Source organism: Corvus cornix, chromosome 1, assembly GCF_000738735.6.
Source record: "Corvus cornix cornix isolate S_Up_H32 chromosome 1, ASM73873v5, whole genome shotgun sequence".
In the NCBI taxonomy this organism is placed as follows: Eukaryota; Metazoa; Chordata; class Aves; order Passeriformes; family Corvidae; genus Corvus; species Corvus cornix.
Genome location: NC_046332.1, coordinates 57,471,393 through 57,489,461, shown reverse-complemented (window position 1 = coordinate 57,489,461; position 18,069 = coordinate 57,471,393). Strand labels below are relative to the sequence as shown.

General features: G+C 36.5%; 1 protein-coding gene across 1 annotated transcript in view; it reads right to left on the bottom strand.

The window, feature by feature from the left end:
• VWA8 (von Willebrand factor A domain containing 8) overlaps nt 1-18,069 on the bottom strand; it is a 181,289-nt gene that overhangs the window by 72,490 nt on the left and 90,730 nt on the right. The window contains exons 22-25 of the mRNA XM_039568168.1: nt 10,993-11,068; nt 10,196-10,331; nt 8,735-8,854; nt 6,622-6,827 (exon numbers count right to left, since the gene is read on the bottom strand). Coding sequence (XP_039424102.1) covers nt 6,622-6,827; nt 8,735-8,854; nt 10,196-10,331; nt 10,993-11,068 — 538 coding nt within the window. The remainder of the gene's footprint in view (nt 1-6,621; nt 6,828-8,734; nt 8,855-10,195; nt 10,332-10,992; nt 11,069-18,069) is intronic.

Sequence of the window (18,069 nt, the reverse complement as noted above, 5' to 3'; positions counted from 1 at the left end):
GTGCATTAAGGTGCATTCGACCTGGATGTGGTGCACCTAAGGATCCTTTCCCTTCTAACTGTGTTTGACTCTTGATTTTAAGACCAGGAAAAGGCATCAGTGAAGACAGACGGAGAGAGTTATTCAGCCTGGAGAATTCTCTAAGGAGACCTTATAACACCTTCCAGTACCTAAAAGGGGTTACAGGAGGGATGGAAAGGGACTGGAAGGACATGTAGTGATAGGAAAAAGGGGAATGGCTTTAAACAGAAAAAGGGCAGATTTAGATCAGGTATTAGGAAGAAATTCATTACTATGAGGGTGGTGAGTCACTGGCATAGGCTGCCCAGAAAAGTTCTGAATGCCCCCCGTACCTGAAGCTCTCAAGGACAGGCTGGATGAGGCTTCGAGCAACCTAGTCTGGTGGAAGGTGTCCCTGCCCACAGCAGCAGGATTAGAACTAGAATTTCTTTTAGGTGCCTTCCAGCCAAAATTATTCTATGATTCTATGAGTTAAAATTAGAGAAATGAAGACTTTTTAATATCACAAAACCGCTCAGAGAAACTGATGCCATTGATTAAGAAAGCAATTGAGGTGGAGGACCCCAAGCTGGAGTAGGTATATGCTGAAAGGAGGCTGTGATCTCTGGCTGTGGGAAGCCCACACTGGAGCAGGCTCCTGGCAGGATTTGTGGCCCTATGGGGAGAGGAGCCCACACTGGAGCAGGTTTGCTGGCAGGACTCATGACCCTGTGGAAGGGGCCCAGGCTGGAGCAGTTCCTGCAGAACTGCAGCCAGTGGGAAGGACTCACAACGGAGAAGTTCATGGAGGACTGTCTCCCATGGGAGGGACGCCACGCTGGAGCAGAGAGTGAGGAGTTCTCCCCCTGAGGAGAAAGTGGCGGCTGAGACAACGTGTGAAGAACTGACCACAGCCCCCTCTCCCCATTCTCTTGTGCTGCTGAAGGGGAGAAGGCAGAGAAAGGCAGGAGTGAAGTTGAGCTTGGGAATAAGGGTGGAGTATGGGGAAGGTGTTTTAAGATCTGTGTTACTTTCTCATCTTCCTACTCTGATTTGATTGGCAATAAATTAAACTAATTTCTTCAAGTCAAGTCTGTTTTGCCTGTGACAGCAATTGGTGAGTGATCTCTCCCTGCCCTTATCTTGATCTACAGGCCTTTCATTATATTTTCTCTTCCCAGCTGAGCAGGGGAGTGACAGAACGGCTTTGGTGGGCACCTGGCATCCAGCCAGGGTTAGCCCACCACAGATGTAAATGGAACAAGCCAAATAAAAAGAATTTAAAAAAATAATTATTATTGCTGTATATCCTAGAACTCTACTGCCTAACTGATTTATTTTATCTTTTTTTTTGGCAAGAGATGGGAGTGAGAATCTTTTGGTTTAAAAATGTCTCATTTTTTCTTCACAGGCCTTTCATTCAAATACTAGATCTTTCAGATAAGGACCTGGATGCTTCCATCTCAGTATGCCACATTTACGGTGATGAACATAAACTTGTGAAGAGGTATCTTAGGAAGTTGTAGTCTTAATTGGTTTTTTCCCCATTAGTGAGCTAGACTGGTACAAAGAACTTGAAAAACAGACTTAAGTGTCAGAGAAGTTTATAAAAGTATTAAAAATACAGATATTTGAGTCCTGATTAAAAACTAAAACAGAAGAAAACAGAAAATTTTCAGAAATGTTTTGACCTATACTCTTAATCAAGTATCAGCCTTAGGAGTTTAATACTTTCCCAACTTTATAAATATCTGATCTAGATAATAAAATACCTGTGACATAAGCAATACTAAAATTAGCTATTTACTGTGATAGACTAGAATACCGCTGCTAAATTAAGCTTGTACAAACCTTTTTTTATCTGTGGTGTACATGGCACAGAGTATTTTAGTACTAGTGTTGCTATAAAAGCATGTTAAACTATGTTCTGCTTTTTAAACCTGTCTGTGGGGAACCTATTAGAAGTTCTGCATCATTACAGCTTAGCAAAGTACAAGTTATTGTGGGATCATATAAAATTGCTCTACAGCCTGTGCCATCCTTGTTACAATGTCCAGTTCCTACTGAATGAAACAGGTACTAAACCCCTTGTCCCTAAACACTGTATAAAGCTTTCACACGTAAGGTGAATTGAAAAGTTCATGACAATGTTTAGTAGTGAAAGTGCTAACTTCTATATTGTTAATTGCACTTGGAGTCAAAAGTAAGCATCATTCTGAAACAACAGTTACATGCTGAATGCCACATTTTCTCTGTTCTCAGTGCAAAGCACAACCAACACACTGGCAGCAAGCTGTCTAATTCACTCATCAACTATGCATTCACCTGCCCTGCACTAGGTACTGCAGAAACCTTGGTCAAGTACTTCAGATAATATCTGGTCTTCCCTAGACGTCTCCAACTATTCCCACAGTTTTCTGAATCATTGCATAACTTCTGACATTGATACCCTTTTCTGCAATGAATTGCCTCAATAGTTCCATGTCTCTTGTATCAGCAGGACAGCATAAAAAATTTCCTGAGGTACAACTGATGGCTTCTGGGAACACAAGCCACTTGTCAAAAGTAATTTAAAAAATTCAGTAACTAAAAAAAAATCAACTCTCCTGTTTCAACCAGAACAAATCCAATCTCTTTTTAATAACTGCTTGGACAACTGCTTCCTAAAGAAAGGAAATGACAGTTCACTTTAAGGGAAAAAAAGAAAAAGACAAAAAAATCCAAAAAGGTTAAATGTTTGGGAGTTGAATTGAACACTAAAAAAATCATTTCGTTTCTATTGATTTTTAAAATGAGATTACTAGAGGAAATATTGATCTCTTATCAGTCTGTCTGGTTCTCATTCACTGATTCTTCCCCTTACACGTAACACCTCTGTGTGTACCTTAGATTATTTTCATAGCTTAGATTCTTGGCTATTCTTTAAAAAAGTAAGTAACACAGTTTTTTGCTTTCAACAATTTTATATTTTTATTTATATTGTGTGCTTTATTTGATACAGAATTTGACTTAGTGAAAACTCTGTAGTTTTATGGATCTAACATTCCATGAGGATATGTATTCTGACAGTCTGTGTAAAATCTATGAGCAAAATTGTAATTTTCTAGTAGAAATCGAGAATCTTAATTCAAATATGCTGTACCCATTGAGGTCTACTGTACTTCTAACACTGCCTTGAAAGGAAAGTGATAAATTATCTGGTATTCAGTCTGTAATGAATCCAGACTTTTTTTTTTGACTTCTACCTTGTTTTCTCACTAACATTCACTTCCCTATGTATCCTGGTGCCTTCAGTTATCTGACTATTTTCCATCCTGCCAGCACCATCTCAACGGCCCACCTATAACAGATCTCTGCCTACCTGTTCATTCTCCTGTGCTCTTGGTTTCCACCTGCACCCACCCCTGATGCTCTTTCACTGAATGTTGCCAGCTCTCTCTGTGCCTCCTCAGCTGTCCTTCAACAGGGCCAGAAGCACCATGTCTATGGCTCATCCTGAGTGACAGAGATACTAATGGATTAACCAGTACTTGCATCTTTAGTGGGCATCATCTGCTGCCAAGCAAAACAGCTGAATTCTCCTCCTGCAATTTCAATCAGTTCCTCTTTGTCACAGAGCCACTGATTTTGATTAAACCAGTAGAAACCTAATTATCTTTGAAAATTGATAACTGAGATCCACTGTGGCTGGCCAAAAGGGTAAAAGGTTATTATTGATGTGTGTTTGGCAGCAAAGCGAGAAGGGGATACAAACTGTTATTTGATAAGCCTAGTTTCCTTTTGAGATTAGGCTGAAAAGTAAAAAAAAAAAAAAAAAAAAAAAAAAAAAAAAAAAAAAAAGGCATTATCTTACCACAAAAGCTTGCTGAATAGGCCTTAAAACCTAATGATGAGTAGACTTCAGGTCCAAAAGGTTTCTTAGACATTTACTGCTTGAAAACATCTATCAAGGTCTCATGACAAACAGCATATTAGATTGCAGAGAAGCAGTCATAGCACATGCTGGCGAGAGGCAGCTTATGGTAACCCAACAGAGCAAGAGCACAGCTTCTGAGCTTGTCCATAAGCTACTAAAGACTTTTGACATCTGACAGTTTGAAAACTGGAGGTGAGCAAGACAAAAAGGCCACATCACCTGCCAACTAGAGCTGCAAGACCCAAATTCCCCATACAGTATGTGAGGAGAAAAAGTTGCAGTAATCAAGGTAGGTACCTGCATTCGACAACTCTTCCTATGCCTGCAGGTTTGGGTCTTCAAAAGAGTTTGGTATCTCAAGCTTCACCAAAAAAACCTTTTCCTAAGAAAAAGTTAGTATAGAGACAACCTAGCTCTGAGCACAGAGTCTAAGCTACGACAAAATTACTATGTTCTCTACTTGCATAATCTTTAGTGGAGGATACTCTTGTAACTGCACTCCCTATGCATATCCTATGTGCTGAAGAACACAATTAGTCAGAGAAGATAAACAATATGCTAATACCATAGCAATCAGCATATTTTTAACTGACTAGTCCTGATGCTCAGATGTGCTCTCAGACAGCAGTAATCAAAAGCAATTTTTTCCTCCAAAACATCCAACCTTTTTTTACAGAGGCAAAAAATTCCAAAATTATGTGAAAGAAATCAACACAATAGTACAAAGAGAGCAGGGCCATGGAACTGCTGTAAGGGAAATAGTTTAACAACATGACTAACTTCCCTCCTTCCTTCCTAAGGACCAGCAATTTTACTGACTCATTTCCCTCCTTCCTCTTTCTTCTCTACCTGAAGACCTAAAAGTTTCTTACTTTGGAATAACCATTATGTTTCTATTCATTGTTTACATTTGGCTACTCCCAGTCTTTTTATTATTCAGACTGAAAAACAAGTTACAGTAAACAAAATGTTGCATTCTTTCTAGAATAAATGTTACAATACAAGTCAAAGCTGCATATTGGAGATGTATTTGGATATTTACACTTTGAAAGAGGTGAAAGCTTAGCAGATGGGAAACTTCCCCACTGATCTGCACCCAGTGTCCAGGTTGAAGTGACCGTACTAATCTGATTAAGTGAAGGAGACAGAAGCAGAGAGTAAGACAATTAGCAATGCAGCTCTTTCAATCTTCAATTGGACGCTGTTCACACTCAAATAAAAGAGGAAATAAGTCCTATGTTTCCGCACCAGTTACCAACAGAAGACAGTTCACCTTAGGTTACTTGGAGATAGATGATGAAGGAAAGAAGCTAGGAAGGAAGGTAGGAACAGCAGAAAAGTATGAAGACAAAAAGGAGTTCATTTAACAAACACTCTAAAACATTAACCTTTCAGCAGCACAGCAGCTGTTCCTCAAGTCTGTAATTTTTCCACTGCCATTTTGAATGTAACTGTGTGTTTAGAGGGCAGCAGGTACATGTTCTATCAGCTTGGTAAACAAATACCTATCAGCTGGCAATGGATCCTAACAGACTGCTTTGCTTATGTGTTTATCCGGATTCCTCAGCCTTTGGGTGTGAATCTAACCCTTAGTACAAAGTTACAGAGCATTATTTTTTCTTTATATCATTGATACCATAGTGGCACCAGTTTGTCTTGAGACCTTCTTGCACTCTAAGAGACCCCAGAGCACAAAAATCTATCATCCCCAGAAATCTGGATGAAGATTTTTAAAAGGAGTAATTCCAACCTGCAGGATCTGAATGTCTGTGTATATGGTTGAATGTTTGTGAATATGTTCATGACCACAAACACAAAACTATCATGCAACCCTGCTATACTATGCAGTATAAAACATAGGAGCAGTAGGTCAAAATTTGTGAGAAATTACATTCTAATTGTATTCATTACATTGATTTCCACTATTTTTTTTTAAAATCTAGGATTCAATAATTCAAGAAACGGCCTATAAATTAACAAATTACAAATTCTATAGTTATAAACAGAAAAAAATAAAAGCACTGCTATTTTAAAGAGCATTAAGACACTTTGTATTTCAAATACTTTAGGCAAAAACCATTCTTCAATTTATAAAGACAGAAGTCAGACTTTACTGTAATATTTAAGAAACCTGATCATCATTAAATCAGAATTCACAGTTTTATAGTTAAATGTGTGTAGGAAGTAATCATGAATCCTACATATTCCCTTGATGAGTTGTTATCCATCTAGCATTTTCCTTAGGAAAAAAGTCCACCAGTGATGCAGTGATGAACAAGTTATGTGGCAGGAACTTGTTTTTTCACAGGAAAGGATTAAACCCACACAGTCTGTAGCAGAATAAAATGAACAGTTGCACTGTCCTGTAAGTATTGTATGTTGAATAAGGAATTTTATAATGAGGGCCAGCATGAACATTGCACACTGTATTCACAGTACGTGATTTTTTCTCACACAGTAGAAAAACAGGCTCACAGGGTCTTTTCTATCTAAAAATAAATACGCAGAAAAAATATCTGCCCATGTACATCTGTGATCCTTACCCTCTGACTATCTGAACATCTGAATATTGTGCTTCTTTCAAAATGTGAAATGTTTCATAAGAATTAAATAAAAATGCATGAACAATAATGGCATCTTTTTTCAGGTATTAAAAAATTAGTATTGATGAACTCAAGTTTCCAATTAAATCTGATGTACTGTACCTGTAAATGTTTTACAATGTTCACAACTTCTCTAGTTGAATAGGGATAGTTAATAATTCCTTGGTCAGCTAAGCTCCTGAGCTCTCCAAATGCAGCTACCAGTTTCTGTAGAATCGGCTCCGGAACATTGGGACCGTATTGTTTAAGCATCGACAGTTCTGACTGTGGTTTGGGATTATCAACAGCATGGCAACTAAAAATGTCCCCTACAAAGAAAAAATACCAGCATGAAGTTAAGTAATTTCTAAAGAAGTAGCATCACAACAGCCCCTTTAAGTTTAATACTGCACCTTTAATAGAAAAGGTATGACTCAAAAGAATGCTGAGTACCCAGTTGTTAAAACTGTGAAAAATGTGAAGTACAAGCTATGAAGAACATCAAGGTTTCTGGAAACACAGATATCTCTCCCATCATTTTAAAGAAGCTGGTATCATGAGGGAGAAATTAACTTCAAGAATAAACACATGTCAAATGAATGCAGAAAAAAATAAGAGAGAAAAGATTTTAAGAACACATAATGTTGAATGGAACCTATTTGTGAACCCCCTCAAAACACCATAGAATGCAGGGAAATTTTGAAATGCAGGAAGGCCCTAATGCAAACCCAGTTAAGAGGTCTAGAGGAAATACTGAATTTATCTTTTCTCCCTGCCTGTCTTGAAGTATGGTAAGAAATTTGGCAAGACATCCTTTCCATACATTGGCATGATATTCATCCCAATAATACAATCTACAAGTTGAGTTTATTCATAGAAAGTCTCTGAACAGTTGTACAAAACTTTGCAGGAGCTTGATCAGATCCTGCAGAAAAAGGACTTGAATTAAAAAGCAGAAGAGACCCTAAGCTGGAAAAACAGTATCAACGAAGAACCCCAAGGTCTCAACCACATCTCTGCCATGTGTGTCAAAAGCAGTAACACTGATCAGTTTTGTTTAAAGTGTCCATGTAAGGAAGGAAATCAGGGTATGAAAAAGAAATAACACTACAATAAATTCTCTTGGGGCAACATAGCTTGGTGAAATTCAGAGCCAATGAGTTTCAGACCTGGAATGTCCATTCAGTGGGAACCTCACCTGAAAAACAAAGAACTACTAGGCAATACCGAAGTTGGTTTGCACCTGCTTTTTTGAGTATGTTATTTGCTGCAGAACAAGCATTATGGCCAAAGTTAACAGGTAAAATCACAAAAATTAAGGTTCCTGCACATAAATGGCCAAGCTAACATAGATAATACAGTCAGTGGAATCTGGAGGGTATTCAGTTCACAGCCATTGTGTAACAACACTGCCAAAACCTTGCTAGAGGCTCACTTAGACTAACACTGGACTATACAGGCCAATGGATTCTTCACCACTTGCCCTTATGCAACTTAAATTCTTGGTTTTGCTGTGCGATTAAGCTCTAGGGGATCTTTATTGACACAAAGAATTTCTGGGACCTACCAGGAGCTTTCCAAAGTAAGGCTTCTGTTGTTATGAAAATTGATGATGTGAAATTTGGACAGCCTTACCTGACACTGAGATGAATTCAGTATCTTGACAAATATATGTATTTTACTAAGGCTATCATAGCTGGCCACATGCATGGAGAGGCAAATAAGGATTAAGAAGCAGGTAGCAGAGTGCTAGCAGTAGAAAATACAGTAGCCTTTACTGCTGAAAGGAAAGAAAAGAGCCATCTATCAAGCTACCATCTCTTATATCAAACAGGACAGCACCTGAGCTGTGCCTTGTTTGATATGGGGAAAAAAATAGTGAGCAGTTGAAAGAGATGTCAGGTGTCAAGCTTATAGTTTATTTGTTTGCTGTATTTGTATACTACATACACTCATTAACGAAGATTTCCCATAACCTTGTGTCTGCAATGTGTGTCCAGATCCCATAAAACAAAATAGTTTTAACTCAGATCACATACATAAAGCTTTGCCCTTCAGGGCAAGTTCGAGCACTTTTATTAAGATATGTAAATTTACATGATACTCTTAGTGTCTTACGTGAAACAAAGTATCAATATGCATAAGGGCCCCTTCTCCTCATGAAACCTAATGAATAAAGACAGATATTCTATTCATCAAGTCTATTAAAGATCATAATTTAATATGAATCACTTACCTAATGTGCCAAAAAAGTCATTACCCAAGAAAGGAAATCCAGGCCTATTTGCCAGAACTATCATTCTAAAATCAGGATGAATAACTATTACATTTTCTCTCCCCTCTACATGAGCATGATCTGGAAAAGAAATAAAATGTATTACTTGCATATTTAAGATTTGCAATACTGAATGAATGAACATAATTAGAATAGATGAAGACTTCTAAGAATCAGAAGAAAAATTCTTCTAATTTGATTATGTTTTTCTTAGAATTAGAAGAACAGTTACAAAAAAAGGCTCAATAGCTTCTTACATGTCGTTCAACTGAGTTTTCTAGGTTTCATTTTAAAGTTCCATAGTTTGTTTCACAAAAATTTAACTGAAGTGTTTAATTGAAAAAACATAAAAATGCATTCACTGTTCTTGGGGTGTGGACTACCTGTCCCCTTTATATTTAATTTCACTAAAACAGTGAAGCCAATGGTGAATAAAATGTATTTTTATATAGGTCTGACATCATCTAATCTGGGAAGACAGGACTGAAATTCCTCCTGGTTACTACAAAAATTTGTGAGATGCCAGAGATACATTATTTAACACATGTGAAGACCCTGGTTCTCCAAAACTACTCAGACTGGCCCCATTCAGAACCTTGTTCCCTCTCAGCATGGTTCCAGCGGCACATGGTTTTTGGGAATCCTTTAAGTGCCCCTAAAAAATGACAGTAATAATTAGGAATGGCTAGCAAAATGTTTTAGAATAAGTCCACCTAGAATTTATAATGACAGGTAAAACTCTGGTGTGCCATGTGAGTGTTGAATGATTGCTACACTCAAACATTATTCCCAATATTTTTAAAATGAAACTAATTGCATAAAGTATAGTGTCTAGAAGCATCAAGAGAGCATTTCAAACATGGTCTTTTTTCAAAACACAATGAAAAATATCTATTTCCTGAAATAAATTTGATGATGAATTAAATTCCATCAAATTACAGATAATCTCATCCTGCAGCATATATTTAAATAATGAAGTCAGCATATAATCAAGTAAGCATATGCAATACTCGATTAGATAAAACCCGTAACAATTTGAGCCTAGGTATACTCAGATCTTCCTTCTAGACCTGATGATACCCCAACTCTCTAGATGGGCATAACCAAGATCATAATTTTGTCAACTAGATCTTTATTTCTTATGGTGAATGAGAAGCAGAGGTCAAGTTACACTTAGTTTGGTTTAGGTTTTTTTTTTTTTTAATTTTTCAGTAAAATTCACAAGAAAGCTAATTTAAGAAAACATTTGTGGTTATTGCAAAAGTAGTAAAGAAAATTACTGTAATTTCTTTTATTGTTAACTTTTTAGCAACAATTTATCCATGTGGACTGTTTTGTGTCTCTGCTGAGCAATGTAATTGCTGAAAACCAGCAACACGTCACATTTTACTATAAATGATAAAACTCTTTCATTCTACTTACTGGCAATAATTCGCCTTCCATCTGACAAAACCATTTCCCCACTTTCTACTAAAGTTTTTAAGATACAGGTGACATTTGTTGGTGCTTTGTCTGCCTCATCAATTACCAAAATATGTCCAAACTTCACTGCTTTCACCTGGAAGAGGAAAAAAATCATAACATCACTATCACCCAAAAACCCTACAAGGAGCTGCGTTACTGATTTCTCAGTGAGCAGCAGTGACACTTCGGTGGCACTGAGACAAGAAAGGGACTCAGGACAGGGGTAAGCTGTGACCAAACCACAGTACAAGAAGAGGAGGCAGGTGAGACAAGAAAGGTGGGTGTTTCCTTTTCTTCTGGATAGGGAGGGAAAGGGGTGTGCTACAGAGGGAAGTGAGTAGCCTGACTGTGAATGACTTGAAGTGCAGACAGAGAAGTGCAAAACCAGTTTGCATCTAGACTGTCAACATGCAGCTGAAAGAACTAAAGAATGCCAGCAATAGCTTTTTGGAGCCCAACTTAGCATGTAGGTGTGAGGTGTTACAAAGGAGAAGGAGGAAAATACCACTCTATCTGTTAGAATGTGTCAGGTTAATACTAAATTACTTTCCATACTCATTTTGTGTGTGGAGACTCCCAAGATTATCATCTTATTCATATTTGGCACAACAAATGTGACAAATGTGACCAAATAAAAGTTAATCAAATGTTTGTTACCATGCTCCCTCACTATGCCATGAAAAATCAAATCACGAACATTTTAAATTTTACATCAAAAATATTTCCAAATATAAAATCCAAATGCTACTACTGACCAGCGGTGAATCCTCATATATAATAAGACCATCCTTTACAGAAGGTTGTAGGGTAAGGCTTTGTACAGTGGTATCCCTGAAATGTGGAAAAGCAGAGAGTATTAATTAAAAATACACAGGAATTTTAGTTACAATAAAATGGAAAATGAATAAATGAAAAGCTGAATACTCTCTTTTTCTAAAAGGAAAAAAATATGTTTTTTAGAACACTTGAATAACTGGGAACAACAGTGTGCCAGCTTAGTGGTCAAATGTGAGTATTCCTGTTTCTGCCAGGACTTTCACAGTAGTTCTCCATTTCTAATAAACCCTGTAAAAAAAATCACTGAGAAGAGAATCAGTATCTTTTGTATGTAAGCACATTATTGATGTTACCATTTCTAGTTAAGTATGCCAAAACTGTCATTTATGTGACAAACAGGAATTGTTACTGTTTTAGCTGTTCTTTTCCACATATAATCAAGCAAAAAACCTACAAACAAACAAACAGACAAATCCAACTACCAATCGTGGAATTCTAAAAATCAATTATTTTTAGTTTGATCTAAGCCCTACTGGCTTGCTACATTTTATATCATGAACAGTGTAAGTTCTTAGATGGGACAGAGGCTTCACAGTCTCTTTTTGAAATTTTGTGTTTGACTTGCTCAATTGATTTTTTTTTCAAATTTAAAATAGTGCTAATTAGAAGCTGTCATGAGAATATTCCTTAATCTTCTCTATTTTCATCTATTTAAACCACCACTGAATGTACAGATAAATAAAAAACAGTTGCAATTCAGAAAGGTGAAGCAACAGACATCACCACAATAGATTCACCTACATAAATGATGTCCATAACCTAGGGAAAGCCCCTCCTGATTGTATAAAATACTTGCCCAGACCTTTGTCAAGATCTGTTTAACCAACCCCATTTACTTTGGGTTCACAGGGACCAAGGAGCTAGCGAATAATCCAGAGGTGGGTCATTACAGAAGGTCTCCAAGACTCCAACAGTTTCATGGGCAACAGGAAATTCAGTCTTAGGGCAATTAGGCTATACCATCCCTTTCCTTCAGTATTTCAAAATTTGGATTAGTATGTGTCAAAAGAATGATGGGCAGATCACAGGACAAAAGCCATCAGGAGAGCCTCACTTAACGCTGCTTGAGATCCACATACTGGTCCATCGGTAAGGTTGGTAACCTCTGCACTGTATGTAACATTTGATGCAACAAAAATCTCTTACCTTTCACAGCCGTGCTGTAACAAAACTGTTTGCTTAAGCCTAGCTGACTCACTCTTCCAAATATCTACTTAATTCTATCTTTAATTTTGCAACACTTTGTAAAAAACCAACAATTCTGATAAGCTCCATGGGTACAGGAAATCAAACAGTACTGTTTGCAGCACACTATTAAGTGGCCAGCTTCATATTACAGTTTTAAACTGAGAGCATAACTTGCACACTTCCTTTATTTAAAACTGCTGTCAGCAGGATTTCTGTCCCTAATAACTAATATTTTCTTACATAGCTTTAAGCCCACAACTGATTTATCTCACAGTTTCCATGTGTGGGGATAAAGCAGAGGGCAGAAAGAAGACTTCTAATGTTTAGCTACTTGATCTGAACTTTAATCCAGGAAGAGAAAGGTTACAAAGCTGGGACCACCTTCACTTCATTTAACCCCATCAAACGTTGCCTGTCACAAGTAGGCAACCCTGCCCCAAATAGTTATATTAACATTGTATTCACTTGCAACATATAATTTTTTTAAACCACTAAAATAAGCAGTAGCACTAATCTATTATCTTAGAAATCTTAGCATGGACACAAAAACAAAGCTGCTACTGTCATCCTGTTTGTCTAACCAATTTATATGCTGGGCAGAGAAATAAATAATGGATCAAAAAAAACCAATAAACCAGTGATTTTTGTTTCTTGAACACCTGCTATTTAGGGACTAAATGCTCATATTGTATGTATCAGCCTACCTTCCTTATCAGTTAACATTTCTGGTTCAAGCCTATACAGTTGCAGATGCAGAAGAATTTTAAAATGTGTAAACCAAATGCTAGAGTATATGAAGGTCACAGTCACAGGTACTAATTAGTCAGAAATAACTCATGGAAAAAATGTTCTGAGGAATTAATACAAGGTAAAAAGGGGAAAAATTTGTCAAATTTGAACTGTGATCTCTTTAAAGTAATAGGAAGGTGAGAAAATGAGAGGATCCAAGGAAAGCATAGACCAAGAACAATGTAAAGGAAGATGCATTACAGGATGCCTTACAGATCATAAATCTGCACTTAGGAGATAATGCAGGAAAAACAATAAACTGAACAGAACACATCAGGAAATTAAGATCTCTAGTGGTGCTGTGGATGGTCACAGGTGATGATGCAAGAAAAGACAAAAATGTCAAATGATGTTTTACTGTAACATGAAACAGTTTATTTTACTTCTGCTGAGCTAATGACTTAATCCTCTGGCTCTGCAGAGATTACTTATAACCCCCTAATATGGAATACTAAATTGTGCTTAGTATTCTGTAATAACCAGCAGCCCACACAAATCCTTAGGACAATCTCATTCTTCAGAGAAGAGAGAATTGACAGATTTTTGGGGAAAATAAACATTAAAAGAGTTTACAGTTTGTTTAAATGCTATTACAAAAGTAGCATAATCAGAAAAAATACAGAAGGTATCAAACTAAAATAAAAATTGACATCCTGAATCTGTCTTCTCATTTTTTTCTTGTTTTATCTTTCTTCTACTTTGTTGATATTTGACCTTAATATTTAAGGAAATATATTGGGGGAGTTGCACTGTATTACAGAAGTTAAATATAAGTCAAATATTAATTCCATTGGCTTGATAACTTAAGTGTACGCAAATCTCCCGTATTTGCTTAGGCTATTACATTCAGACGTATGTAAGAATGATTTTACAAGGGTTATTACAGATTAATGCTATTTTCCTTTTAGACTCATATGCTGTACACTTACACATCATTAATTTCTGTTCTTCAGAAACCTAACATGACCCAAACACAGTAAAGAATGGCTAAAAATAAATTGTCTCCTTAGGGCTTTTTCTTAAATTTACACTTTGTAATGAATTATGTAAATGTAAAGACACTGAAACATAGAAAGATAAAAATAGACTAAGTCTGAAATATTTTTGAACAACATGGCAAGCAGAATTTCCTAAATGTAAAATATGTCTGTCACTCAAAATTCCCACAGGAAAGGAACTAAAAACTCCAATTCACTTTCACTTAGTAATAATAGCACCTTAATATTAACTAACAGGCTCTAACAAAGACATGAATACCAAAACCTTCTAATTTAATCACATTTAGCACCCAAGATAAAAATAGGTCTGACACAAAGAAGCAAGACTGTAGGACTGTAGAAGTGAGTGAGAAAAGCTGTCTGACATACTGTCATCTTACTCAACTGAACCATTGCTCAATTTTGTCTTCGCCTGATTGTAAAATAAAAATAAGAAAAGCTCACTAATGTCTTTCTTAAGATTGTACTTTTATTTTTATCGAGGAAGCCATCTCACAAGTGCTCAATTTAAAAAAAAAAGGAAGTAAAAAAAAGAAAAAAAAATTCATTACTGAAATACAGCAACTCCTCTGACAGTACCACTCAATTCATAGTAGGACTTCTAAGAATTCTTCTCATGTTTTTTATTAGCCCGTATCACTGTCTTTTATTTATTTTTTGCCACTGCTGCATTATTTATGCTAAAGGCAGCTATTTCTGAGGTCTGCAGACTGACTCAAACATAGTACTGTGACAGTTTCTGTTTCACTGACAGCAATGCCTTCCTTCTGGAGGAGAACTATGAACTGAGTCAGGAGAAATTTCCATCAATTGCCGAGAGTTAGATGTTATCCTCTAGTTTAACAAAAGGTGCTCCAATGCTTTATTTTAAGATTTGAGTCCCCAGGAAGGCTTATGCTCAAATACAGGATACAGTGTCAGGGCCCCAGCTAACATCACAAACACTCACATTCCCTGGAATTACTCCATCTTGACAAGTGCAGAAGAATACAGTCCTGGCTTCTGCATGTACTTACTCTGAGGCTAAAAGGGTAAGAGATTATCTGTGCAAGGCAACCTTGTGTTTTAGGGGTCTCTGCTCTTTGTAACAAGGTTACATAAACCAAGCTCAGGTTTGGCCTTCTTCTCATTCACCAAATGAAACTTTATGGTAGTTGAAAGGAAAAAGAAGAGATGTAGAATGTATGTTCTAGAAATTGTTCTTCATTTCTGTAAGGCATCTATTATCTAAATACCTATGTACATAGATATATATTACTCCGCAATTGCATGTCAATCAGACCTGAATATACCCATCTGCTATGACCTAATTTTAAAGAGTATTTGAAAAATAATTAGTCCAAAGGCCATTTGAAGCTGTTAATTGGTTAGTTAATCCACTGATGGATTATCCTGATGAAGAGCAGGCAATCTCAACACAAAGAATCAATCTGCATGCTTTTGACATTTACAAATTAATTTCTTTAGCCAACCCATCACAGAGCCATTGCACTGCATGATCTGACTGCTATGTTTAGGAAATTCTGAAATATCTGAAAAGCCATCCAGATGTCTCATTGCTCTGTTAAAAATGACCCAGCAAAGCCTTTCTGACTTATCTGTATGCACTGATAATTAAATCCACCGTGTTTTTTTTCCTGCTAGGCTGTGGCATCTAGTCAGCAGGACACAAGCTTGTTTAAAATGCAAGAAATTATTTGGACTACAAAAGTACTCATTACTCAGTATGACTGCAGGTGGCAGAAAAAAGGCCAAAGGGAATTATGTTTAATTCATGTTATATGCTTAAATCTGAAGTTACACAATTACTTACATGTGATCCATCTGCCAAAACAAGATGCAAAATTCACTCACCCTAATTGGAAAATCCATAAATGGGGAACATGAGACCCTGCAGCCTCCCTTATTGTTTGTTAGAATACATTTGATTGAGTAAACAGTGAGAAACTCTTACTTCAGGTTTAGAGGAAAATGAAAAAACAGCGTCTTCTACCTGAGCTATTTCTCCATAACAGCCATGCAGCAGGATATTAAAGCTGAATTCAATTCCTACAAAAAAGACAAATGAAGTAGCTTTCTAACACCTAGAATCTGACAATAGCAGAGCAAGTCAGCCACCTTATGAAAAGCTAACGTTGGAAACAGGGACCATCGGCTGGCATGAAATCTTGGAAGCTCTGCATTGCAACACTGTATTGACTGAAAATGTATTTAAGAAAACAACTAAAAAACAAGTAAAAAACCATAAAGACACCTATTATATAGTCAATACACTCAGTGCTTTACAACATAAATCTTCATGACAAAAATGTGTCATCACTTCTTTCCAAACATGAGCTACATAAAGAATAAAGCACACACAATAAAGTACAACATTAAAAGAAAATAATCTAAACATTCATGACTCATGAATCATGAGGATAAACTACCTTGACTTCCATTTTGTGGCTGCCAACAAACAAAAACACAACACACCCCCACCTGTTTGCTATGTTCAACTGAAATAAACCAGTGCAGCTATAGAACACTTCCTTCAATAGCCCACTACAGAGGGCTTTTCTATATTGTTAGTTTTTAAAAACAGACCTGAAGAGCTATATCAGCATTTAAATTATTTCAGGTGGTCCTACATTCTTTCAAGAGATGATATCAAATGCAATTTTGAGAACAAGTACACCACAATTCTAATATCCACCTGTGTCTTTGGCAAAGGAAGCTATTCTTCTGAAAAAAACTTTTAAAATTAGAATTTAAAAAATCCGAAGTCAATAAAGCTGAAAGGGTAGTTTTAAATTATCTCAATAGGGGAAACAGATAATTAGATTTTATACTGATTACATGTGCTGAAAAAGAGGGAAAGAAAATTAAGATCTAAAGATTAATGGACAGTCTGCAGTAAGTATTGCTTGTAGGGACACCATAAGCTCATTTTCCTACCCCAAACTTCCCATTAATTTGATTGTTAAAGATCACAGCAAAATTACGTTTCTTTTGAAAAGGATAACATATGCAAACTCAGGTAAGTTTTGGAAAAAAAAAATCATCAGATTACTATAATTTATTAGGGAACTGGAAAAGGCACAACACAAAATGTAGTAGATTTTTTAAATGAACCCTGTATCACATTTTCCAATCATCAGTCACTAGAATAAATATAGTAACTCTGACAGGAAGACGTGATATCAAATCAAGATGTGATAAGCAAATTCTTTGAAATGAAATGTATTGGGACACACAGAACAAGGTAGTGTGGTATCTTGTAAGAGAATAGTAAGATCATCAGATACAAAATAGAATTTCTACAGCAGTTAGTATTCCTTTGACAGTGTCAAACATCACATTTACAACAAAGACAAATTGCTTTAGTGTATATGTCAATGCTCAGAAAAATGAGTTATCTCAACTTGTAAGAAAAGATATCAAATGGAGAAATAAGACTTAACATGGCTAATTTAGGGGTCATACCTGTTTTATCAAAAGCTAAGGAAGAAAACTTCCTATTTTCTCTATTTTCACGAAAAGGCATCACATGACATTTACAAGCTGTTCTTTTTTGACTTCATAGAGAGCAACCCTCATACACTAAAAAATATTCCCCCTTTTTGTCATACGACTCTATAAGGATTCATATTATCTTTTTTCACGATAAACTAATTTCGTAGAAGATTATTTTCTTGATACACAGAAGGAGAACAATGGGACAGAACTAATAATTTCACAACTGCAGATTCACTGGGGTTTTGAGCAGCAGAAAATCCACTCATAGCCATCAATAAATTACTGATGAAGATTACACTGCAGTCTACTCATCAAAAGCTTCTATTTCTGTAAGTGATGGTGATGTTCTTATGCAGATCTACATACTGAAAATAATGCGTTAGACTTGAAGTTGACTAGCTTTACTTATCATGACTTCAGTGGCCACATCTGTAGCAGCTCAGGGGAGGGATCCAGTTCTCTCACTAGCTAAGAGTACCCAAGTTCCACAGAAAAGGATCAGTACTCTTTATTCCTGGACAT